Below are 26605 nucleotides of genomic sequence, written 5' to 3'. Positions count from 1 at the left end.
CCTCTGGACTGGCTGTTGTTCAGCATCTTTCCTTCTTCCTTCATTTTGTAATGGTGTGGGGCTGATTTGTATCGTTTGCAGGCGTTTTTCGAGGAAAAAGAGTCTATTTTTCAGGTTCGTGGGAGGAGAGCCACCTGATGTGTGACTTCTTAGCAAATCCCCGAAACCGGAAGGCCCCTCGCCTTCTCTCTGTTCTCGTACTGGACCCTACTTGCCCTCCGTAGCTGCCGCACCGCTTTTCTCGTCATCAACCTATCAAAGTGCCCCTGCAGTTTCTTCCTCACCGCCAGCAACTCCTTAGTGGCCCCCCTCCCCGGTATCTCCTGCCCACCAGCACTGAGTGCTGAATTTGGTGCTTTTTGAGTGCGATAGTGAGAGTTTGGTGACCGAGGGAGTATAAGGCTTCATTTTTATCTAAAGTTTTTATCTTTCTTTTATTTAGTTAATTAACTTAAAAGTTGCTGTTTGGTTTAGAAGAAGGTGAATTTTCAATCAGCTTTAAACAGGCTTCTACTTGTAGGCACTTGCAGCTGGAGCTTGTTAATTAGTTAATTGGATTAGGCCAGTTTTTCAGAGGCTAGATTCACAGTATAAAAGTGATCCCCTACAGTGCAGACTTTGTTTGCACTGAGTGCTGAATTTGGTGCTTTTTGAGTGCGATAGTGAGAGTTTGGTGACCGAGGGAGTATAAGGCTTCATTTTTATCTAAAGTTTTTATCTTTCTTTTATTTAGTTAATTAACTTAAAAGTTGCTGTTTGGTTTAGAAGAAGGTGAATTTTCAATCAGCTTTAAACAGGCTTCTACTTGTAGGCACTTGCAGCTGGAGCTTGTTAATTAGTTAATTGGATTAGGCCAGTTTTTCAGAGGCTAGATTCACAGTATAAAAGTGATCCCCTACAGTGCAGACTTTGTTTGCACTGAGTGCTGAATTTGGTGCTTTTTGAGTGCGATAGTGAGAGTTTGGTGACCGAGGGAGTGCTGAATTTGGTGCATTTTGAGTGCTATAGTAAGAGTTTGGTGACCGAGGGAGTGCTGAATTTGGTGCTTTTTGAGTGCAATAGTGAGAGTTTGGTGACCGAGGGAGTGCTGAATTTGGTGCATTTTGAGTGCTATAGTAAGAGTTTGGTGACCGAGGGACTTAGGTGAGGAGGGAGTACGGTGCTCCTTTCATTTTGTTTCCGACATTTCCGCAAAGAGTGCGAAGAGAGCCAGGAGTTTACAGGAAGTGTAGCTGACTGGGACCAGAGTCGGAGGGCGGAGATCTAGTTAGTCCACACGGCAGCTATATTCTGGCAGGTAAGAGGGGATGGAGGCTAGGCCAGTTACATGCTCCTCCTGTAGGATGTGGGTGGTGAGGGATACCACCGGTGTCCCCACTGACTATACCTGCGGGAAGTGCACCCAACTTCAGCTCCTCAAAGACCGTGTTAGGGAACTGGAGCTGAAGCTGGATGAACTTCGGATCATCCGGGAGGCAGAGGGGGTGATAGAGAAGAGTTACAGGGAGGTAACCACACCCAAGGTACAGGACAAGAATAGCTGGGTTACAGTCAGGGGGGAAAAAACAAACAGGCAGACAGTGCAGGGATCCCTCGTGGCCGTTCCCCTTCAAAACAAGTATACCGTTTTGGATGCTGTTGGGGGGGGGATGACCTACCGGGGGAAGGCCCTAGCGGCCAGGTCTCTGGCACTGAATCTGGCTCTGGGGCTCAGAAGGGAAGGGGGGAGAATAGAAAAGCAATAGTTGTAGGAGATTCAATGGTTAGGGGAATAGATAGGAGATTCTGTGGTCGCGAGCGAGACTCCCGGAAGGTATGTTGCCTCCAGGGTGCCAGGGATGTCTCGGATCGTGTCTTCAGGATCCTTAAGGGGGAGGGTGAGCAGCCAGAAGTCGTGGTGCACATTGGTACCAACGACATAGGTAGGAAAAGGGGTGTGGAGGTAATAAACAAGTTTAGGGAGTTAGGCTGGAAGTTGAAAGCCAGGACAGACAGAGTTGTCATCTCTGGTTTGGTGCCGGTGCCACGTGATAGCGAGGCTAGGAATAGGGAGAGAGTGCAGTTGAACACGTGGCTGCAGGAATGGTGTAGGAGGGAGGGCTTCAGGTATTTGGATAATTGGAGCGCATTCTGGGGAAGGTGGGACCTGTACAAGCAGGACGGGTTGCATCTGAACCAGAGGGGCACCAATATCCTGGGAGGGAGGTTTTCTAGTACTTTTCGGGAGGGTTTAAACTAATTTGGCAGGGGAATGGGAACCGGATTTGTAGTCCAGCAACTAAGGTAGCCGATATTCAGGACGCCAAAGCGTGTAATGAGGCAGTGGGGAAGGGAACACTGACAAAGGAGAGTACTTGCAGGCACGGAGATGGGTTGAAGTGTGTATACTTCAACGCAAGAAGCATCAGGAATAAGGTGGGTGAACTTAAGGCATGGATCGGTACTTGGGACTATGATGTGGTGGCCATCACGGAAACTTGGATAGAAGAGGGGCAGAAATGGTTGTTGGAGGTCCCTGGTGATAGATGTTTCAATAAGATTAGGGAGGGTGGTAAAAGAGGTGGGGGGGGGGGTGGCATTATTAATTAGAGATAGTATAACAGCTGCAGAAAGGCAGTTCGAGGAGTATCACCCTATTGAGGTAGTATGGGTTGAAGTCAGAAATAGGAAAGGAGCAGTCACCTTGTTAGGAGTTTTCTATAGGCCCGCAAATAGTAACAGAGATGTGGAGGAACAGATTGGGAAACAGATTTTGGAAAGGTGCAGAAGTCATAGGGTAGTAGTCATGGGCGACTTTAACTTCCCAAATATTGAGTGGAAACTCTTTAGATCAAATAGTTTGGATGGGGTGGTGTTTGTGCAGTGTGTCCAGGAAGCTTTTCTAACGCAGTATGTAGATTGTCCGACCAGAGGAGGGGCAATATTGGATTTAGTACTGGGTAATGAACCAGGGCAAGTGATAGATTTGTTAGTGGGGGAGCGTTTTGGAGATAGTGACCACAATTCTGTGACTTTCACTTTAGTAATGGAGAGGGATAGGTACGTGCAACAGGGCAAGGTTTACAATTGGGGGAAGGGTAAATACGATGTTGTCAGACAAGAATTTAAGTGCATAAGTTGGGAACATAGGCTGGCAGGGAAGGACACAAGTGAAATGTGGAACTTGTTCAAGGAACAGGTGCTACGTGTCCTTGATATGTATGTCCCTGTCAGGCAGGGAAGAGATGGTCGAGTGAGGGAACCATGGTTGACAAGAGAGGTTGAATGTCTTGTTAAGAGGAAAAAGGTGACTTATGTAAGGCTGAGGAAACATGGTTCAGACAGGACATTGGCGGGATACAAGATAGCCAGGAGGGAACTGAAGAAAGGGATTAGGAGAGCTAAGAGAGGGCATGAACAATCTTTGGTGGGTAGGATCAAGGAAACCCCAAGGCCTTTTACACATGTGAGAACTATGAGAATGACTGGAGCGAGGGTAGGTCCGATCAAGGACAGTAACGGGAGATTGTGTATTGAGTCTGAAGAGATAGGAGAGGTCTTGAACGAGTACTTTTCTTCTGTATTTACAAATGAGAGGGGCGATATTGTTGGAGAGGACAGTGTGAAAGAGATTGGTAAGCTCGAGGAAATACTTGTTAGGAAGGAAGATGTGTTGGGTATTTTGAAAAACTTGAGGATAGACAAGTCCCCCGGGCCTGACGGGATATATCCAAGGATTCTATGGGAAGCAAGAGATGAAATTGCAGAGCCGTTGGCAATGATCTTTTCGTCCTCACTGTCAACAGGGGTGGTACCAGGGGATTGGAGAGTGGCGAATGTCGTGCCCCTGTTCAAAAAAGGAACTAGGGATAACCCTGGGAATTACAGACCAGATAGTCTTACTTCGGTGGTAGGCAAAGTAATGGAAAGGATACTGAAGGATAGGATTTCTGAGCATCTGGAAAGACACTGCTTGATTAGGGATAGTCAGCACGGATTTGTGAGGGGTAGGTCTTGCCTTACAAATCTTATTGAATTCTTTGAGGAGGTGACCAAGCATGTGGATGAAGGTAAAGCAGTGGATGTAGTGTACATGGATTTTAGTAAGGCATTTGATAAAGTTCCCCATGGTAGGCTTATGCAGAAAGTAAGGAGGCATGGGATAGTGGGAAATTTGGCCAGTTGGATAACGAACTGGCTAACCGATAGAAGTCAGAGAGTGGTGGTGGATGGCAAATATTCAGCCTGGATCCCTGTTACCAGTGGCGTACCGCAGGGATCAGTTCTGGGTCCTCTGCTGTTTGTGATTTTCATTAATGACTTGGATGAGGGAGTTGAAGTGTGGGTCAGTAAATTTGCAGACGATACGAAGATTGGTGGAGTTGTGGATAGTGAGGAGGGCTGTTGTCGGCTGCAAAGAGACATAGATAGGATGCAGAGCTGGGCTGAGAAGTGGCAGATGGAGTTTAACCCTGAAAAGTGTGAGGTTGTCCATTTTGGAAGGACAAATATGAATGCGGAATACAGGGTTAACGGTAGAGTTCTTGGCAATGTGGAGGAGCAGAGAGATCTTGGGGTCTATGTTCATACATCTTTGAAAGTTGCCACTCAAGTGGATAGAGCTGTGAAGAAGGCCTATGGTGTGCTCGCGTTCATTAACAGAGGGATTGAATTTAAGAGCCGTGAGGTGATGATGCAGCTGTACAAAACTTTGGTAAGGCCACATTTGGAGTACTGTGCACAGTTCTGGTCGCATCATTTTAGGAAGGACGTGGAAGCTCTGGAAAAGGTGCAAAGAAGATTTACCAGGATGTTGCCTGGAATGGAGAGTAGGTCTTACGAGGAAAGGTTGAGGGTGCTAGGCCTTTTCTCCGCTCCTTAGAGCGGAGAAGGATGAGGGGCGACTTGATGGAGGTTTATAAGATGATCAGGGGAATAGATAGAGTAGACAGTCAGAGACTTTTTCCCCGGGTGGAACAAACCATTACAAGGGGACATAAATTTAAGGTGAAAGGTGGAAGATATGGGAGGGATATCAGAGGTAGGTTCTTTACCCAGAGAGTAGTGGGGGCATGGCATGCACTGCCTGTGGAAGTAGTTGAGTCGGAAACATTAGGGACCTTCAAGCAGCTATTGGATAGGTACATGGATTACGGTAAAATGATATAGTGTAGATTTATTTGTTCTTAAGGGCAGCACGGTAGCATTGTGGATAGCACAATTGCTTCACAGCTCCATGGTCCCAGGTTCGATTCCGGCTTGGGTCATTGTCTGTGCGGAGTCTGCACGTCCTCCCCGTGTCTGCGTGGGTTTCCTCCGGGTGCTCCGGTTTCCTCCCACAGTCCAAAGATGTGCGGGTTAGGTGAATTGGCCAATGATAAATTGCCCTTAATGTCCAAATTGCCCTTGGTGTTGGGTGGAGGTGTTGAGTTTGGGTAGGGTGCTCTTTCCAGGAGCCGGTGCAGACTCAGGGGGCCGAATGGCCTCCTTCTGCACTGTAAATTCAATAATAATCTATGATTAATCTAGGACAAAGGTTCGGCACAACATAGTGGGCCGAAGGGCCTGTTCTGTGCTGTATTTTCTATGTTCTATGTTCTATGTATCTCGTCCAGCAGCCGTCCATGCTCCTCCCTCCTCCTCCGACCCGTGAGCCTTAAACAAGATAATCTCACATTGAACCACCGCCTTCAACGTCTCCCAGAACGTGGGTGCCGACACCTCCCCATTCTGATTCAGCTCCACATAATCCCCAGTCACCCTCATCACCTTCTAACAAAACCCCTTATCCGGCAATATGCCTGAGTCCAGCCTCCATCCCGGCCTCTGCACCTGTCCCGAATGAAGCCTCACATCCAGCCAGTGCAGCGCATGATCTGAGATCATGATTCACGCATAGGCCACTCCCACTACCCCCACCAGCACCACCCGACTCACCACAAAGAAATCAATACTTCAATACACATTATACACATGCGAGAAGAAGGAGTACTCCCTCCATCCCGGGTTCCTGAACCTTCATGGGACAACCATTTCCATATTCTCCATAAACTCTCCCAACTCCTTTGTCATCCTCGACCTTCCCATCGACTTGTGCCCCGACCTGTCCACCTTCAGCTTCATTTCACAATTAAAGTCTCTGCCCATAATCAGTTGCTGTGTATCTATCTCCAGGATCGCTCCCAAGACCCCCTTATAAACCCAGCAACTTCCCAATTAGGCACATATACATTGACTAGCACCACAGGCGTCCCCTCTAGCACCCCACTCACTATCACACACCTTCCTCCTGGGTCCTGCACCTCCCTGGCCCCCACGCACCCTGTTCTCTTGTTCAGCAGGATGGCTACCTCTCCTTGACTCTGAATCAAACCCCGAGTGGAACACTTGCCCCACCCATCCCTCCCTCAGCCTAACCTGATCCTTCACCTGGAGATGCGTCTCCTGTAGAAGAATCACCTCCGCTTTCATACCCCTCAGGTGTGCAAAAACCCGGGCCCTCTTGACCGGCCCATTTAGCCCCCGGACATTTTAGGTCACAATCATTACTGGAGGCTTGTACCTCTATTCCCCTCTACCGCCCGCCATCATCCCCTATCAGTTCTGCCTCACTTAATTTCCCCCTGAACTGGGCCCATCCAAGATGGCCCCCCTCTCTGCTCATGACTGCTCTCAGCCTCCAATCCTGACACATTACAATCCCCCCGCCACCACCACCCCTACCTGACCATCCCACTCCCCCGCCCCTTCCCCCACCTGACCACCCCTCACAACCTATCTAAAACCTTTCTAATTGATGTTACTGCACTTGTGTTTCAGTCGGCTGGGTGAATTATTGAATTTCTTACCATACATGGAGCAGGTGAATGGTCTCTCCCTGGTGTGAATTCACGGGTGTATCTGCAGATCAGATTAATTACGGAATCCCTTCTCACACTTGGAGCAGGTCTCTCCCCGGTGTGAACCCACTGGTATCTCAGCTGGTGGGATGACGTTTTAAATCTCTTTGTGCAGTGACAGCAGCTGAACGGTTTATCCTCAGTGTGAGTGATGGGCCATCAGTTCCACAGCGCTTTTAAAGGCATTTAAACTGTCAGTTATTGGTGTGAGTGACATGGTATTTCAGTGAGCTGGAGGACTGAGTGAATCTCTTCCCACACTCTGAGCAGGTGACCGATCTCACTCGTGTGATTGCATCGATGAGCTTCCAGCGCAAATGCGCCCATACCTGGGCCTCATTTGCTGAGGAAGAACATTGAAAAGCAGAGAAGTCAGGTTCAATTTGTTAGATCCTGGTTTGACTACACTTCGAATACTGTGAGCAGTTCTGCATCTCCATAATTATAAAAATGAGAGAGAGAAACAGGACAAGGTGCAAGAAAGATTCACAAGGACGGTACATGAATGGAGAGTTTTAAGTTACAGGATAGACTGAACAGACTGGGGGTATTTTCTCTGGGAAAGAGAAGGCTGATGGTTGACCTGATAGAGACTTTAAGATTATAAAGGTTTTTTTTTAGGGTTGATGTTGAGATGAAGAGTTTCCACTTGTGGGGGAGGCCAGAAAGTGGGGGAGGCCAGAAATTGTGGAAACAAAGATAAGATGATCACTGATAAATTCAGGAGGAACTGTTCTTTTTTTCAGGGAGGTGAGAATGTGGACCACGCTACCACATGAAGTGGTTGAGGTGAGAGACAGATATAAGGGGAACCTAGATGAACACATGACGGGAGAAGGAATAGAAGGTTCTGCTGATTTACAGGAGTTGAAGTAGAATTGAAGGAAGCTCAAGTGGAGCCTAAACACTGACGTAGACCAACTGAGCTAATGTCAGAATGAATATTCTTGACTGTAATTAGCAGCAATAACAGCAAAATCCAATCTCTGCACTCACATATGAACTCGCTGGAGTCTCAGCTGGGTAGATGACCCAAGGAATCCCTTTCCAAACTGGATGCAGGTGAATGGCTTCTCCCCTGCGTGACTGGATTGTTGTGACAGCAGGTGGGACAACTGAATGAATCTCTTCTCACACAGAGCAGGCGAATGTCCCATCCTCATTGTGAACTCACTGGTGGTTCAGTCGGTTGGCTGAATCTGTAAATCCCTTCCCATACATGTCAACAGCTCTAACTGGTGTGACAGTGTTGATGAGTTTCCATGCAAGTAGGATCTGAATTAGTTCCCACAATTCCTACATTTCCATGCATCTATGGTCTCTCCAAACATTGAATGGTTCGATGTTATATCAGGCTGCATAACTGGTTGAAGATCTTTCCACAGTCAGTGCTCTGGAGCACTCTCACTTCCCTGTGTGTATTTCACTGCTTTACCATTCACACTCCCATTTAACATGTTTCAAACTGACAGAACAAAAAATCACTTCTCCAAGATAAAAAGACCGATGATATTCACAACCTGAGAAATTGAATGAATCAATCAGACCCTGCCTACATTTGATTTAGTTTACAGTCTGTAAAAGCTCCCCTTCTAAAATGCTACAAAAAAGGTCATCACAGTCAGTTGCATTCAGTGCACAGCACTCTCGCCTCTGAATCACAGGTCCCGATATTTATATCTTACTCAAGGATTTGAGCATAAAAACCAAGGATGACTACTGCAGTCTGGAAGGAGAACTGCAATGTAGAATTTCAGATCAGGCAGGGGAGTTATTCCTGGTGTCCTGGCCAATATTTATCTGGTAATCATCAAAGAAATTATTTTGGTGGAATCCAAATGTTTGTCTCTGATGCCAACACAACTGCAGCAAAAATAGATGACAGAAATTCAGAATACAAAATTCGACTTGCCATGAAACATCCTTCTCCCTCTCAAACTATAAATCTCTGCCCCCTCATGCACTCCCGTCTCACTATTTATTTTAACACTAATTCATCCCACTGTTCTCCTGCTTTTCCCCAATTCTCCTCCCCTCAAGATGCTGACTCTGGTAGAGTTTCACTCTCACCTATTGTCCTCCCCAATGTGTCACCCAATTGTCTAAATCTTATCCTTAAGTTAACAAACTGTTTTGCTAAGGGGAGAGGCATGGTGGTGCAGTAGCTAGCACTGCTACCTCATGGCGCCAAAAGAAGTTTGCATATTCTTCCCGTGTCTGCTTGGGTCTCATCCCCACAACTCAAAGATGTGCAGAGTAGCTGGATTGGCCACGCTAAATTGCCCCTTAATTGGAAAATGAATTTGGCAGCAGTGGTTAGCACTGCTGCCTCATGACACGGAGGACCCAGGATCGATCCCGTCCCTGGGTCACAGTGCGTGTGGAGTTTGCTCATTCTCCCTGTGCCTACCTGGGACTCACCCCCACAACTCAAAAAGATATGCAGGGTGGGTGAATTGGCCATGCTAATTTTGCCCCTTCGTTGGAAAAAAAGAATTGGATACTCTAAATTTATATTAAAAATTGGAAAATAAATTAATTGGGTACTTTAGTTTTTTTTACATTTACCCACAAGTACTTTGTGCCAGGATGAGGTTACTGCCGCCCACTCCTCCTCGCTTTTCATCCCAGTCCCAGTAATTTGGAGACTGGGCTCAGTGTAGGTAATGGCGACCGGGGCTCCCACAATCCCGTGCGCTTGAGAAACCGCTTTATCCGCAGCGCTGGCGGAGAGCACGGGACTGCGCATGTCCAAGGAAGAGGTCAGTTGCACACACAGAAAATGGCTATTCCATTGGGCATGTGGTCCGCTCTTGAGGTCAAAAGTGCTTCCGTGGCCACGTGACATGGTGCCCTGTGTCTTTATGTGGCTGGCAACCAATGGGAAGAGTTGAACGATCGGAAGGACTCTGCTCCTCCGCCAATCAGAGCTCCCCCATTGTCTCAATGCAGGAAGCTGGACATGGAGGTTTCTGCCGAGCAAAGCTGTTGTTCCTCGAATGCTGAATGAGCTTGAACTTCACACAGACTAAAACTTCCTCCTATAAAACTTTCTTTTCTCCCCCTTTCCATTTATTTTCTCATTCTGATCTTCAATTGGTCACTTGCAGCAAATTAAGAGAAAGGAAGTGAATCCAGGGAGGGTGCAGACTCTGGAAAGCTTGGCCCAGGTCTCTCTGTCTATGAAAGACATTGACATCCTTTGCTTCCTCAGCTTGACACCTTTATTTGCCTGGTTAAAAGGATGGTCTCTTTCCTAAAGTTCACAATTAAAGGGCTGGTTTCCCCAGGTGAAGGCTGAACATTTAAGGGTACAGTAAATTATATCGGCCAGAGAAATGTCCAGTGTTGTTATATGGGGAAAATTAGATATATTATTTATGGTTCTGTAAAGTACATTTATTATTATTTCTAGTCTTGTAATATTGTACTGTAACGATGTTTTATATTTTCAGTACTCTCTTACCTCAAGAGGATTGTTAATCTCTGGAATTCGTTTCCCAGAGGAACCAGTGCAGTCTGGGGGTCATTGAATATATTCAAGGATGAGCTAGACAGAATTATTTTTTAAAAATTCTAAGTGCCCAGTGTTTTTTTTTTCATTTAAGGGCCCCTTTCCCTTGGACATGTGCAGTTCCAGACCACCCACCCACATGGCAGATAGAGAGGTTTCTCCAGCATGGGAGCTGCGCTCACCATTACTCGTCCGGAGCTGAGTCTCCAATCTCCTGGGACTGGGATGAAAAGTGAGGGGGTGGATATTGACCCCAACCTGACAAAAAGTACATGTGGGTAGTTTCATAGAATTTACAGTGCAGAAGGAGGCCATTCGGCCCATCGAGTCTGCACCGGCTCTTGGAAAGAGCACCCTACCCAAGGTCAACACCGTCACCCTATCCCCATAACCCAGTAATCCCACCCAACACTAAGGGCAATCTTGGACACTAAGGGCAATTTATCATGGCCAATTCACCTAACCCGCACATGTTTGGACTGTGGGAGGAAACTGGAGCACCCGGAGGAAACCCACGCACACACGGGATGTGCAGACTCCGCACAGACAGTGACCCAAGCCAGAATCGAACCTGGGACCCTGGAGCTGTGAAGCAATTGTGCTATCCACAAGGCTACCGTGCTGCCCCGTTGCTGGATTTGATTGTGATGTCCCCCTGTGATGATCTCTGTGTTAAGGACAGGAAGCCGTGAGCGTGAATCTGTCAATCAGCATCTTCAGGAGAATTGGGAGGTTGAATATTAGATACAGCAGAGTGAGAATGGAGGGGAAGTGTGTGGAACGGAGATGTACAGCTTTTGGGGAATGAGTGTTCAGAAAGTCTGTTCTGAGTTTCTATCCTGTGCTGACAGTGATGTCTTTTGTAAATTGTTTTTCTAGAATATTAAAAGAGGAGGAATTATAGACAGAAACCTCAAACATCATGTCTTGATCTGCCAGAGTCACTTGATTCCTCGGGGAACACACACCCGAGAGAGAGTGTTCCAGAGCACTGACTGTGGAAAGAGCTTTAACCAGACACGCAGCCTGACAAAACATCGCAGCTCTTACAACAGGGAGAGACTGCTGATGTGCTCTCTGTATGGGTAAGGCTTCACTTGTCTAACCTGGAGAGACACAAGGAGACCCAAATTATGGAGAAACAGTGGAAATGCTGGAACTGTGGGAAGAGATACAGAGCCCCATCTGCACTGGAAGTTCATCGACGCATTCACACTGCGGAGAGCCCATTCAGCTGCTCTCTTTGTGGGAAAGGATTCAGTCAGTCATTCACCCTGCAGACACACCAGAGAGTTCACACTGGGGAGAGGCCGTTCACCTACTCTCAGTGTGGGAATGGATTCACTCAATTATCCAGCCTGCAGAGGCACTAGTGGGATCACACTGGCGAGAGGCCATTCATCTGCTCTCAATGTGGGAAGGGATTCAATCAATTATCCAGCCTGACGTCCCACCAGCGAGTTCACAGGAGGGAGAGACCGTTCACCTGCTCTCAGTGTGGGAAGGGATTCTGTGTTTCCTCGTACCTGCTGAGACACCAACAAGTTCACAATTGATTACAGGGGTTAGATTCTGCTGCTATTATTTCTGCTCTCAACTACATCCAGGACTGCATTTTGTTCATTCTGACAGTTGGTCAATGGGTTTCTTTCTGCTGAACTGGCCTTCTCACGACTGATGCTCTTGAGCCTTGTGGCAAATTTCATAAGGATCACAGAGTGAAAGGGTGTTTGGAAGGTAGATGACAGATAGTTCCTGTTTCTGTTTGGAACCCCTAAAGAATGCAGGTTTAAATGAAGATAGGCTATGGTGGTTACATGGTTCTGTCTCAGAAGGAAACTGTCAAGCTATGAAGGGCAAGTTGATTGGGAAATTTCAATAAAATGTGTAATGATACACAGGCAATCACATTTAAGGAATTATCACATATTTACATAAAATATAGATTCCCTTCAGAAACAAAAATCCAACAGGAAAAGTGACGCAACCGTGACTATCAAGAAAAATTAAAGATTCCACTGGTTAAAGGAAGAGGCTCATTGATAGATTACAGATTTATTGCTTCACTGATTTATTGGTACCTTTAAGAATTAATGCAGTATAATTCTTAAATTCAGTATACATACAGACAGAAAATGGAATATCCACAAGGCAAAGTCATTGTTTCAGATAAAAATATGAGAATTGCTGCACAGGAAGTTAATTATGTGTCAGAATCTAACACGGTTTCAAGAAAAGTTGCAGAAAAGCCCTCGTAGTGAATAAACCATTTTTCTACAAATACATTTAGTAATGAAAACGAATTGCAGCCTCAGCAACAGAAACATTTACAAAATGTAGCAAAGCCTTAGCAACAAGCAACGTTAATGCAGAACACCTCATCTTCAGAGGATTGGTACACGTGGCGGGAGCATGTAGATATTTAATTAATTTGATAGACATTAATGAATCTTAAGTCATGACCAATGCCTGGGTAACAAATCATGCTCCAAGTGACAGAGAGTTTTTTGAATTAATCAGGAAGCCTCAGCTGAGAATTTGAAACCAATAAGGGGTTAGACCATTGATGAGAATTTCTTTAAGAATAAAGTTTCATGACTAAAGTTTGTTCTGTATTCATGCTTTAAGAAATTCTGAACCATCTATTGATTTCCTAATTTTTTCTCATGTTTTTGTTTAACTCTCTTCATTATGTTTTGATGTATTATTTGATCTGAATTTTGATTTATTTTTATTAAGAGAATCAAGGTGGATAATTAGCAATAAAGTTGTATTTTTGGACACCTCTAATCAACCAGAACGTGGGATCATTTTTGAAGATAAAATAAGAGATCTTATCACTCATATAGGATGATAATGGCGTAGTGTAGGTTAGATGGCTTTTGTTTCGGTGCAACATCGTGGGCCGAAGGGCCTGTACTGCGCTGTATCGTTCTATGTTCTATAGTTGCCAAAATAAATGTAACCCTGAGGACTGGGAACTTGTTTTAGAATTCAGCAAAGGACCAAGAAACTGATGCAGAGAAAATAGAATCTGAGAGCAAACTGGGGAGAACTGGAAAAGCTCCTGTAGGAATGTGAAAAGGAAAAGATTTGCAAAGACCAATGTGGATCCATTCCAGACAGAGACAGGAGAGTTTATAATGGGGAATAAGGAAGCGGCAGAGAAACTAAACAATATGTGTCTGTCTTCACAAAGGAAGATACAGAAATTGTGCCCAAAACATGAGACCCAAGGGACCAGTGAGCACGAGGAACTGAAAGAGATTAGTATTAGTGAGAAAGTAGTATTGGAGAAATTAATGTGGTTGAAAGTTAATAAATCCCCAAAAGCTGATGTTCTACATCCCAGAGTGTTGAAAGAGGCGGCTGGAGAGATAGTGGACACATGGGTGATCATATTTCAAAATTCTATAGATTCTGGAATGGTTCCTGCAGATTGGAAGGTGGTAAATGTAACCCCACTATTTAAGGAGGGAGAGAAAACAGGGAACCACAGACCCATTAGCCTGACATCAGTAGGAGGGAAAATGCTACAATCTATTATAAAGGATGTGATAACATATAAATTAGGAGCAGGAGTAGGCCACTCGGCCCCTCGAGCCTGCTCCACCATTCAATACGTTCACGGCTGATCGGATTGTAACGTCAACTCCACATTCCCACCGACCCCCCGATAATCTTTCACCCCCTTGCTTATCAAGAATCTATTCAACTCAGTCTTCAAAATTTCAAAGATTCAGCTTCCACTGCCCTTTGAGGAAGAGAGTTCCAAAGACTTCCAACCCTCTTAAGAGAAAAAAGTTCACTGCCTTAAATGGGCAACTTATTACTTTTAAAGTGACTCCAATTTCTAGACTCTCCCACAAGAGGAAACATCCTTTCAACATCCACCCTGTCAAGGCCCCTCAGGATCACTTCAATGCCTTTTCCCCCACACTGTCCCCGTATCCCTTTGTGTTATTGGGATTTAGAAATCTGTGAGTCTCTGCTTTAAACACACTCAGTGACTGAGCTCCCACAGCCCTCTGGGGTAGAGAATTCCAAAGATTCACAACCCTCTGACTAAAGAAATGTCTGCTCCGAGACCCGTCCTAAGTGGCTTCCCCCTTATTTTGAAATTTTGTCCCAGGGTCTAGACTCCCCAATCCAGGGAAACATCTCACCTGCACCTCCTCTGTCTATTCCTTTATGTATTTTATAAGTTTCAATTAAATCCTTCTCATTCCTTGAAACTCGAGAGAAAAAAGACCTAGTATCCCCAATCTCTCTTCATAGAACAGTCCTTCCAAACCCAGAACAAGTCTGGTGAAACGTTGTTGCTGTTCCTCTGTGGCAATACCTTTCCTAAGGTAAGGGGAGTAAAACTGGACACATTACTCCAGCTATGGTCTAAACATTTCATAATGATCGATGTCAAGGCCATCAGACGGTATTCATTGAGGCACGTTGCCTGGTTCTTCTTTGGCACCGGTATGATGGTGGTCTTCTTGAAGCAGGCGGGAACATCAGAACGGAGTAGGGAGAGGTTGAGGATGTCCGCGAACACACCCGCCTGTTGGTCAGCGCAGGATCTGGGTGCATGGCAGGGATCCCGTCAGGACCTGTCGCTTTCCGAGGGTTCACTTTCAAGAAGGCCAATCTGGCTTTGGAGGCTGTGACGGTGGGCATGGGTGTGCCCAAGGCTCCTGGGGCAGTTTGTTGGTTTCCTGCTCGAAGTAAGCATAGAATGCGTTGAGTTTGTCGGGGAGGGCTGCGCTGCTGCTGAAGACTCTACTCGGCTTTACTTTGCACCCATTATGTTATTTAAGCCTTGCCACAACCAACGAGAATCCATGTCGTTAATCTGTGATTCGAGCTTAGTCTGGTATTGTCCCTTGGAGTCCTGGTGTGGTCTCTTGGAGTCTGTGATGGCTTTGTGGAGATCATACCTAGATCTCTTGATTAGGTGAGGGTCGCCTGTCTTGAACTCCTCAGACGTGCCCTTCCGTAGGGAGTGAATCTCCCGATTAAACCATGGTTTCTGGTTGGGTAACGTACGTACTACCTTCTTTGACACACAATCTTCTACACACTTGCTGATGAACTCTGTGATGGTGCTGGCATACGTGTTTAGGTTGGCTGCTGAGTTCTTGAATATGGACCAGTCCACTGACACCAAGCAGTCGCGTAGGAACTCTTCTGTTGCCTCGGACCAGCATTGCACAATCTTCTTAATCGGATTCTCCGCTTCAGTTTCTGCTTGTATGTCAGGAGAAGGAGCACCGTCTTGTGCTCCGATTTTCCGAAGTGCGGTCAGGGGATGGATCGAGAGGCGCCCTCGGTGTTTGTGTAGCAGTGGTCAAGGATGTTGGGGCCCCTGTCGGGACAGGAGATGTATTGGCGGAAATTTGGCAGTACACCTGAGGTTGGCCTGGTTAAAGTCCCCGGCCACGATGAACAAGGCCTCCGGGTATTCTGCTTCATTGTTATTTATAGCGGTTACAATTCATCAAGCGCCTTTTTCACCTCCGTTTGGCGTGGGATGCAGACCGCCGTGATGATGGCAGAAGAGAATTCCCATAGAAGGTAGTATGGACGGCACTTCACAGTCGGGTATTCCAGATCGGGAAGCAGGGGTTCGCCAGGGTCGCCATGTCCTAGCACCAGGAGGAGTTGATGAGAAGACAAATCCCTCCACGCACTTCAGTCCTGGATGTGAACAGCAGGAATAACAGCAGAATCTAACCCATCATCACATGAGAACCATTTGGTGTCTCAGCATGTTGGACGACTGAGTGAATCCCTCCCCACAGTGAGAGCAGGTGAATGGCTTCTTTCCAGTGTGAACTCACTACTGTCTCCACAATGTGGATGATGTTTCAAACCTCTTTCTGCAGTGAGAGCATCTGAACAGTTTCTCCTTAGTGTGAATGCGCTGGTGGGACATCAGTACCAGAGAGCTTTTAAACCCACTCCCACAGTCAGAGCATTTAACGGGTCTCTCATTGGTGTGAGTGACATTGTGGCTCAGCAAGTGATGACCGAGTGAAGCTTTTCCCAGTCAGAGGGGTGAACAGGCTCTCCCCGGTGTGACCTCGCTCGTGTTTCATCAGGTTGGATGAGATTCTGAACCTCTTTGTGCAATGAGAGCAGCTGAACGGTGTCTCCTCAGAGTGAACGCGCTGATGGGACATCAGTAGGTGTGAGCTTTTGAAACCCCTCCTGCAGTCAGAGCATTTAAAGGGCCTGGTCTTGGTGTGAGTGACATTGTGTTTCAGCAGGCTGGATAATTCAGTGAATCCCTTATCACACACAGTGCAGATGAACGGCTTCTCCCCGGTGTGAACTCTCTGGTGGGTCTGCAGGTGGGATAACTGAGTGAATCCCTTATCACAAACAGTGCAGATGAATGGCCTCTCCCCAGTGTGAACTCGTTCGTGTCTCCTCAGGTTGCTAATGACAGTGAATCCCTTATGACACTGAGAGCAGGTGAAAGGCCTCTCACCAGTGTGAACTCGTTCATGTCTCTGAAGGTTGCCAATGTCAATGAATCCCTTTTCACACTGAGAGCAGATGAACGGTCTCTCTCCAGTGTGAACTCGTTCGTGTTTCCGCAGGCTGCCAATGTCAGTGAATCCCTTTTCACACTGAGAGCAGGTGAAAGGCTTCTCTCCAGTGTGAACTCGTTCGTGTCTCCGCAGGCTGCCACTATCAATGAAATCCGTTTCACAGTGAGAGCAGGTGAACGGTCTTTCTCCAGTGTGAACTCGTTCGTGTTTCCGCAGGTTGCCAATGTCAGTGAATCCCTTTTCACATTGAGAACAGGTGAAAGGCCTCTCTCCAGTGTGAACTCTCTGGTGGCTCTGCAGTCTGGACAACCGAGTGAATCCCTTCCCACAGTCAGAGCAGGTGAACGGCCTCTCCCCAGTGTGAACTTGTTCGTGTTTCCGCAGGTTGCCAATGTGAGTAAATCTCTTTTCACACTGAGAGCAGGTGAAAGGCTTCTCTCCAGTGTGACTGCGTTGATGCCTTTCAAGCTCGCACGGGCCTTTGAATCCCTTCCCACAATCCTCACATTTCCATGGTTTCTCCATGGTCTGGGTGATCTTGCGTCTCACCACGTTGGACTATCAGTTGAAGCCTCATCCACACACAGAACACCTATACAGTCTCTCCCTGCTGTGAATGGTGTAGTATTTTTTCAGGCTGTATCACTGGTTAAAGCTCTTTCCACAGTCAGTGCTCTGTAATCGTCTCACACTGGTGTGTGTGTGTCTCAGTGCTTTTCTAGACACACTGATGTTTAAAATATCTTGAAGCAGACAGAATAGACAAGCATTTCTCCTTCTAGATTCAAAGGCCGATGATCTTCAGTTCCCAAGAATTGAGTGACTCAGTCAATTCTTGACATGATATTTAGTTTGAGATATCGGCCTCAAACTCCTCTCGTTCTAACTTCCTGCAAACAGATTTTACAATAGTAATCATTGTCAGTACAGGATAGAAATTCAGAACAGACAATTCTAGTTTATATCGAACATTCTTTCCTATCTCTTTCCCTGAAATGCTCTAAATCTCAATCCCACACACTCTCCCTCCATTCTCACTCTGCTGTATCTAATATTCATACTCCCAATTCTCCTGAAGGTGCTTATTCAGGCTGATTGAGAGATCCAAGCTCACTGCTTCCTGTCCTGGACACAGAGACCTGAAAAACTTCATGCAGGCTGCCAGACAGATATATGTCGATATTACTGGATGAAAAATGTATGTAATTTACAGACTGTATTCAGTTACTTTCCCTCCCAATTTTCCTGAAGCTGCTGATCAACAAATCTAAACTCACTAAAACCTGTACAAGAGTAGAGAATCTCCATATAAGTACATTTACTGATTAGAGATGGGGAAAGTCTGAGGAAAAATTTTATTTAGTCATGGAGTGGTCATGACAGGGAACTCACTGCCCACAAGGGTTGTGGAAGTTATTGAGATGATCAATAATTTAAAATAAAATAGGATGGTCACTTGAAGAAAATAAGCTTGCGGGGGAACAGGGATATCGAGGGGGAATGGGACTGACTGGATTGCTGGACAGAGAGTCAGCATTGACTTGAGTTACCAAATGGATTCTGTCAGTGCTGCAATGACTGTATGACTGGAAATATATAATGTAGGTACAGTACTATTTACAAAACTAGAAATAATAATACATGTATTTTATTACAGAACCATCAATATCTATAATACATACCATATAACAACACTAGACATATCTCTGTCCGATATAAAATTTTTAAAAATTAATTTACAGGATGTGGACAATGCTGGTTAGGCCAGCATTTATTGCCCATCCCCAGTTGCCCTTGCGAAGTAGTGGTGAGCTGCCTTCTTGAACCGCTGCTTTCCTTGAGGTGTAGATACATCCCGTGCTGTTTTTTTTTTTTTTATAATTTGTTTTTTATAAATTTAAAGTACCCATTTCATTTTTTTCCAGTTACTGCAGTGTATCTTGAAGATGGTATACACGGCTGCTGCTGTTTGTCGGTGGTGGAAGGTTTGAATGTTTGTGGAAGGGGGTGCAATCAATCAGGCTGCTTTGTCCTGGATAGGTTTGAGCTTCTTGCGTGTTGTTGGAGCTGCACTCATCCAGCAAAGTGGAGTGTATTCCATTACACTCCAGACTTGTGCTTGTAGATGTCTGGTGGGCAGGCTTTGGGGCATCAGGAGGTGTGTTACTCGCCATAAGATTCCCAGCCCTTGATCTGCCCTGGTAGCCACAGTATTAATATGGCTAGCCCAGTTCAGTTTCTGATCAATGGTAACCCCCAGGATGTTGGTTGTGCGGGTTTCAGTGATGCGAATGCCACTGAATGCCAAGGGGTGGTGGTTAGATCCTCTCTTGCCGGAGATGGTCATTGCCTGGCACTTGTGTCGCGCGAATGTAACTTGTCACTTATCAGCCCAAGTCTGGATATTGTCCCAAGTCTTACTGAATTTGGACATGGACTGCTTCATTATCTGAGGAGTTGAGAATGGTGCTGAACATTGTGCAGTCATCCGCAAACATCACCACTTCTCACCTTATGATGGAAGGGAGATGATTGATGAAGCAGCTGAAGATGGTTGGGCCTATGATACTGCCCTGAGGAACTCCTGCAGTGAAGTCCAGGAGCTGAGATGGTTGACCTCTATTACCACAACCATCTTCCTTTGTGCCAGGTATGACTCCAACCAGTGAAGAATAATCCCCTGATTCCCATTGACTCCAGTTTAGCTGGGGCACCTTGATGCCATACTCAGTCAAATGATGCCTTGATGTCAAGGGGAGTCACTCTCACCTCACTTGTGGCATTCAGCTCTTTTGTCCAAGTTTGAACCAAGGCTGTAATGAGGTCAGGAGCTGAGTGACCGTGGTGGAACCCAAACTGAGCATCCAGGAGCAAGTTATTGCAGAATAAGTGCCACTTAATAGGACTTTTGATGACTCCTTCCATCACTATGCTGATGATGGAGAGTATTCTGACAGGGAAGTAATTGGCTGGGTTGGATTTGGCTGTTTACTGTCCCCTTAAATGTCAGCCATCTCCTGGAGAAACGAGTCCTTTAATTGTGAACATTAGGAACAGACCATCCTTTTAGCCAGACAAATAAATGTATCAAGCTGAGGGAGCAAAGGATGTCAATGTGTTTAACAGAGAAAGAGACCTGGACCCAGCTTTCCAGAGTCTGCACCCTCCCTGGATTCATTTCCTTTCCCTTCAGTTGCTGCAAGTGACCAATTGAAGGTGAGAATGAGAAAATAAATGAAAAGGGGGAGAAAAGAAAGTGTTTTACTCACAGTTGTTGGAGACAGGAGTCTGTGTGTAGCTCAAACTCATTCCGGGTTGGAGGAACAACAACTTTGATCGGCAGAAACCTCCATGTCCAGCTTCCGCATTCAGACACTGGTGGAGCTCTGATTGGCGGTGAAACAGAGTACTTCCGGTCCTCCAAGTCTTCCCATTGGTCAACACCTGAGCGGAAAGGTCCGCGGAATGAGCTTCCCCGTGCATGCGCAGTTTCCCCACACACTGAGACATGCGCAGTCCCGGGTCATGGGATGGGGACACCACGGACAGCTGGAACTGTCAGGCGGTTGCCTTGAAACCGTCTCGAGGAAGTGTTGGGGGGGGAGGAAACAGAGGGTGGGGGCGGGGGACGCGTGTCTGAGCGCAGGCGTGTGCGCTCTAATGCAGTGACGTCACCGCGGAGCGGATTGATTCCTATTGGCTGATTTAGAGAATGAGCTCTTTTGGGATGTCATGATGTGGAGGTTGAACAATGGGTTTCAGACTAAAACTTCCTCCTCTGGACAACATCTGGGAGCAAATCAATGTCTCCCCTTTCAGAAGTTCATAAATATAGGAGCAGAATTAGGCCATTTGGCCCATTGATCTGCTCCGCCATTCCATCATGGCTGATCTCATCCTGGCCTTGTCTCCACCGTCCTGAGAGTTCTTCAGAACCCTTCAACCCAATTAAAAATCTGTCTAACTTCTCCCTAAATTTACTCACTGTCCCAGCACCACCACACTCTGGGGTAGTTTTGTAAGGGCCACGAAGAATCCAGCACGAGTTTTAAGGATACAAAGTAATAACATTTATTTACTATAACAATATATACATAACAGTAGGAGTAACTTCCCTTGCTACCTTCTCCTTCCTGCTGGCTCCTGAACTGGCCAGCTTATTTATACTAGGAGTTTCTCCGCCCCCCCCTCATTGGGGAAGTTCATACTCCCACAGGATTGTGGGATAGTCATTAGTCCCCAGCCAATCGTAAGTAGGCAGGTTATAACAGGTAGTGAACTCCACAGATTCACAGCCCTTGGGACAAGCAGTTTTTCCTCAACTCTGTTTTGAATAGGGCAGCACTGTGGCCCAGTGGTTAGCACTGCTGTCTACGGTGCTGAGGACCTGGGATTGTGATATAGTTCTCCTCGTGTCTGCGTAGGTTTCACCCCCACAACCCAAAGATGTGCAGAGTAGGTGGATTGGTCACACTAAATTGCCCCTTAATTGGAAAAAAAATAATTGGGTACTCTTAAAAAAAAAATTGAAATTAAAACTGTTTTGAATTTGCTACCGCTTATCTCGTTCTGGAATGCCCCACAAGAGGCAGCAGCCGCTCCAAGTCTAATTTATCTTTCCATTTCTTTTCTCATTCTGAGGGGTCATTGGTAACTTGCAGCAACTGAAGAGAAAGGAAGTGAATCTAGTCTGTATGTTCCACACATTTAGAGTTCAGTAATATAGACATATTTATGTCTGGCAGTCTGCATGGAGATTTTCAATCCTCTCCAAGATGGGAAGCAGTGAGCAGGGATCTGTCAGTCAGCCGGAATCAGCACCTTTAGATAATTAGGAGGATGAATATTACATACAGCAGAGTGAGAATGGAGGGAGGGTGTTGGATGGAAACTAGAATTGCCTGTTCCTTTTACAGGATATTAGACGAAGATTTGCAGAAAAAAACCTAACGCCACTTCAGGATTTGAAATTAAATGAAATGAAAATCACTTATTGTCACAAGTAGGCTTCAAATGAAGTTACTGTGAAAAGCCCCAAGTCGCCACATTCCGGCGCCTGTTCGGGAAGGCTGGTACGGCAATGAACCATGCTGCTGGCAAGCCTGGGTCTGCTTTAAAAGCCAGCTATTTAGCCCAGTGTGCTAAACCAGCTCCTAGCCCCTATTTGGAAGAGTCACTTGGTTTATCGGGACCTGAATATCATCAGGAGAACCATCACCGCAAAAGACACTTCTGGGATGAAGGTTTGCCAGTCAGGCAAAGGAATAGAATGGAAGTAAACACAGGAACGAAGAATCACATTGGGCTGGTTCCAGGGGAATTGAGTGACAACTTCAGCGATGTAACCATGTTTGATTGTGTGAAAAGTAAAAGGGCTACATTCTATTTATAGTTTAAGGGATACGTTCCCTATAAAAATAGTGTTAAGGCATTGTTGCTTCTCGTTTGTTTGTTGCAGTAAAAGTCATAAAACCTGAAGTTTTTGTCTTATGACTCATTAATTTGTTCACTGGGTTTAGAATTTATCTTTTAAAATTCCTGATCTTTTCAGAGATCTTACACAGTTGGTTTTGAGTCACAAGTTTCAACTTCCCATTTAAGCCTCAGGCAACTTGCTATCTCTCTGTTGCTCATGACAATGACAGCCCAGTAACAGAGCTGAGGGCTGGAGATGCTGTGACCACTTGGAGCTGGAATCAGTAGAAAGAAGAACCATAGTTTCTGGTTGAACTTTGTGTTTGCTGTCCGACCATGATGATATATCCAATAGCTAACCAGGTAAGATGTTGTGATGAGGGTTTATGAAACAGACCTCGGGTAGATGAGTTCAGTGAAGCTGTGGACTTGTCAGCTGTACAGCGAAACTAGGCGTCCAACAGCCACAGAGACCTCTAATATTGCACACTGGGTTTAATCCTGTTCTGTATTAAACAGACCTAGTTGATACTGGGTGATTGTGATATAGTTACTCTGACCCTTTATTCATTCAATTCCAAAAGTGAATAACATTGATTCAAGTACAGTAACTACCTTGTCAATCTGTCAATAAAGTGGTGTCAGTTCATGCAGATCTGTGTCTGAACTGAATTCCATTACTTATTTTTGTTACTGACTAGACTGTCTCTCTCTCCTCTCTCTCTCTCCTGCCTCTCTCAGTCTCTGGTGTTCCTCTCTCTCTGGTGCCTCTCACTCCCTCTGCTTCCTCTCTCTCCCTCTGTCTCTCTCAGCTGCCTCTCACTCTCTCTCTTCAGTGCTTAGGAAGGTAGGTGGGATAGTTTCCTTTGGTAGCCGAGGGCTGAGATTATGAGAACAGAGAGATTGTGCTGGAACTGCATCAAACACCAGTTAGACCACAGCCATATTACAGGAAGGATGTGATCATCCAAGAGAGACTGCAGAGGAGATTTATTTAAATTTAGAGTGCCCAATTAATTTTTTCCAATGAAGGGGCAATTTATTGTGGCCAATCGACCTATCCAGCACAACTTTTGTGTTGTGGGGGCGAAACCCACGCAAACACAGGGAGAATGTACAAACTCCACACGGGCAGTAACCCAGAGTCGGGATCGAACCTGGGACCTCATGCTGCCCGTTGCAGAGAAGATTTATGATGATGTTACCAGGGATGGAGAATTTTAACTATGAGGAAAATTTGGATCACCCCAGTGTGAATTCGCCGGTGTACAGTGAGTTGCTGAATCTAGTCCCACAGTGAGAGCACCTGAACGGTCTCTCATCAGTATGAACAAGCTGATGGGACATCAGTTCCCCAGACGTTTTATAGAATTTCCCACAATTTAGACATTTGAAAGGTCTGTCTTTAATAATAATCATCTCTATTGTCATAAGTAAGCTCACATTAACATTGCAATGAAGTGAAAAGCCCCGAGTCACCACATTCTGCCGTCTGTTCGGGTACACGGTGGGAGAATTCAGAATGTCCAAATTACCCAACAGCATGTTAGATAAACTCGGTCAGTTCTCACCGGAACGATGGAGGTTGAGAGGCGAGCTGATAGACGTTTACAAGATGATGAGTGGTATGGACAGAGTGGATAGTCAGATGCTCTTTCCTAGGGTAGGAGAGTCAAGTACTAGGGGACATAGGTTTAAAGTGCACGGGGAAAAGTTCAGAACAGATGTGCAAAACAGGTTTTTTACACAGGGTGGGAAATATATGGAACGTGCTGCCTGGGGAGGTGGTGGGAGCAGGTACGGTAGCGGCATTTAAGGGACATCTAGATAAATATATGAATAGGGTGGGAATGGAAGGATATGGACTTCAGAAGTGCAGACAGTTTTAGTTTAGGCAGGTACCATGGACGGCGTAGGCTTGGAGGGCCGAAGGGTCTGTTCCTGTGCTGTATTGTTCTGGGTTTTTTTTAATTTAGAGTACCCAATTCATCTTTTCCAATTGAAGGGCAATTTAGCATGTTCAATCCACCTACCCTGCACATCTTTTGGGTTGTGGGGGTGACACCCACGCAAACACGGGGAGAATGTTCAAACACCACACGGACAGTGACCCAGAGCTGGGATTGAACCTGGGACCTCGTGCCGTGAGACTGCAGTGCTACCACTGCACAATCGTGCTGCTCTTGCATATTGTTCTATGTTCACCTCTTTCAGGACTTGTGGGAGGAAACCAGAGCACTCGGAGGAAACCCACACAGACACGGGGAGAACGTGCAGACTCCGCACAGACAGTGACACAAGCCGGGAATCGAACCTGGGACCCAGTGCTAACCACTGTGCTACTGTACCACCCCAATATGATCCCACTAGTATTTCAGCAAGGCGGATGCCTGCATGAATCCCTTCCCACAATGAGGTGAATGGCCTCTCCCCAGTGTGAATTCGCTGGTGGACAGTGAGTTGAGATGATCGCCTGAACCCAGTCCCACAGCGAGAGCACCTGAACGGTCTCTCATCAGTGTGAATATGTTGATGGGACATCAGCTCCCAGGAGCCTTCATAACATTTCACATAGTCTGGGCATTTAAAATGTCTCCCATCATTGTGAACATGTTGATGGTACATCCGTTTTCCAGAGCTTTTAAAGCACTTCCCACAGTGCAGACATTTAAAAGATATTTTGTCAGTGTGAACTCGCTGGTGTCTCAGCAGGGTGGATATATGAGTGAATCCCTTCCAACACTCAGTGCAGGCAAATGGTCTCTCCCCGGTGTGAACTCGCTGCTGTTTCAGTCGGTTGGATGAATCAATGAATCCTTTTCCACACACACAGCAGGTGAACAGCTTCTCCCAGTGTGAACCTGCGATTGTGTCAGCAAGTTTGATGACCAAGTAAATCCCTTCCCACACACGGAGCAGATGAATGGTCTCTCCCCAGTGTGAGTGTGTCGATGAGTTTCCAGCTCAGACGGGAAACCAAATGTCGCCTCACAATCCCCACATTTCCACGGTTTTGCGCCAGTGTGAATGCGCTTGTGTCTTGACAGGCCAGACGATTGGCTGAAACCTCGTCCACACACACAACACATGTATGGTTTCTCTCCACTGTGAACGGTGTTTTTTCCTTCCATGTGAATCGATGGAATTCCCTGCCCAGTGAAGCAGTTGAGGTTCCTTCATTAAATGTTTTCAAGATAAAGATAGATAGTTTTTTGAAGAATAAAGGGATAAAGGGTTATGGTATTCTGGCGGGAAAGTGGAGCTGAGTCGACAATACATCAGCCATGATCTCATTGAATGGCAGAGCAGGCTCAAAGGTCCAGGTGGCCTACTCCTGCTTCCAGTTCTTATATCCTTATATTATGTTCAAAACCTGTTGATATTCAGTAACAATAACTTAAGCCACTCCGTCAGATCCTGATGTGATGTTTCCCAAATGCAAACCTTCCCCTTCCAATATCCTGTGAAATCAGTTTAGACAGAAAAAAAGGAGTGAGAGAAAATGCAGAAGAACACAAAGGTGGGTTGTGAAATTGAGCTGAAATCTGGTCATTTGTGAGGCTGGCACTAGGAAAAGGTGACCTTGAAAACTGCCAGATTTTCACAAAAGAACAACTGATTCACTGATGTCGTTCAGGGAAGGGAATCTTCCACAGCTCTGGGCCAGAAAAGTTTCAAGCCTCTGTGGGGGGAGGAGAGTGAGAAAAGATTGAGAGCAGAGGTGGAGAAGGAGAGGGAATTTCTCTTTCCAAAATCTAACCAGAACATTGACAGAATCTCCCAAACCCTCAACCTTCGCCTCCTTGAAGGACCAGGATATCGGGTCTGTGAACACCATCACATCCAGGTTCCCTTCGAAGGCACACACAGTTCTGACAGTAAGTAATGGGTGAGCAGAAACCTTCTCCACTTCAACATTGGGAAGACATTGCGTTCAGCCCCTGTAACAAACTCCATTTATTAGCCACTGACTCCATCCCTCACCCTGGTCATTGTTTTGAGATTGAGGTTGAAAGAGATTGTCCAAATGGTTGGTGTGAGATTTGACCCTGTGACTTGTTCTCAACCACATATTTTCATCATCTTGAAGACTGGATTCCACCTCAGTAACATTGCCTGACTCCAGCCAAGGCTCAGAGCATCTGTTGCTAAAACTCTGATCTATTCCTTTGTTACCCCTGAGAGATCTATGCTCCTCGAATTGATACTTCCTGAATATTCCTAATTTTATTTACTCTGTCTTAGGT

The 26605-nt window shown here is 46.0% G+C and overlaps 2 protein-coding genes across 2 annotated transcripts in view; both read right to left on the bottom strand.

Moving 5' to 3' along the window:
- LOC140420697 (uncharacterized) overlaps positions 1-26605 on the bottom strand; it is a 90697-nt gene that overhangs the window by 19345 nt on the left and 44747 nt on the right. The window lies entirely within an intron of this gene.
- On the bottom strand, positions 12447-20245 carry LOC140420694 (uncharacterized). The gene is made up of 2 exons (XM_072504690.1): positions 20213-20245; positions 12447-17833 (listed from the first exon to the last, which is right to left on the bottom strand). Exon 2 carries the CDS (start codon positions 17466-17468, stop codon positions 16377-16379), a length of 1092 nt encoding a protein of 363 aa, XP_072360791.1. The 5' UTR covers positions 17469-17833; positions 20213-20245; the 3' UTR covers positions 12447-16376.

Source organism: Scyliorhinus torazame, chromosome 5 (genome assembly GCF_047496885.1).
Source record: "Scyliorhinus torazame isolate Kashiwa2021f chromosome 5, sScyTor2.1, whole genome shotgun sequence".
NCBI classification, from domain to species: Eukaryota; Metazoa; Chordata; class Chondrichthyes; order Carcharhiniformes; family Scyliorhinidae; genus Scyliorhinus; species Scyliorhinus torazame.
The sequence above is the reverse complement of the archived record's forward strand: the minus strand, read 5'-3'. Positions and strand labels throughout refer to the sequence as shown.

Excerpts from the sequence above, each read along its gene's own strand:
- LOC140420694 (XM_072504690.1), bottom strand. The coding sequence starts at position 17,468 with ATGGAGAAACCATGGAAATGTGAGGATTGTGGGAAGGGATTCAAAGGC.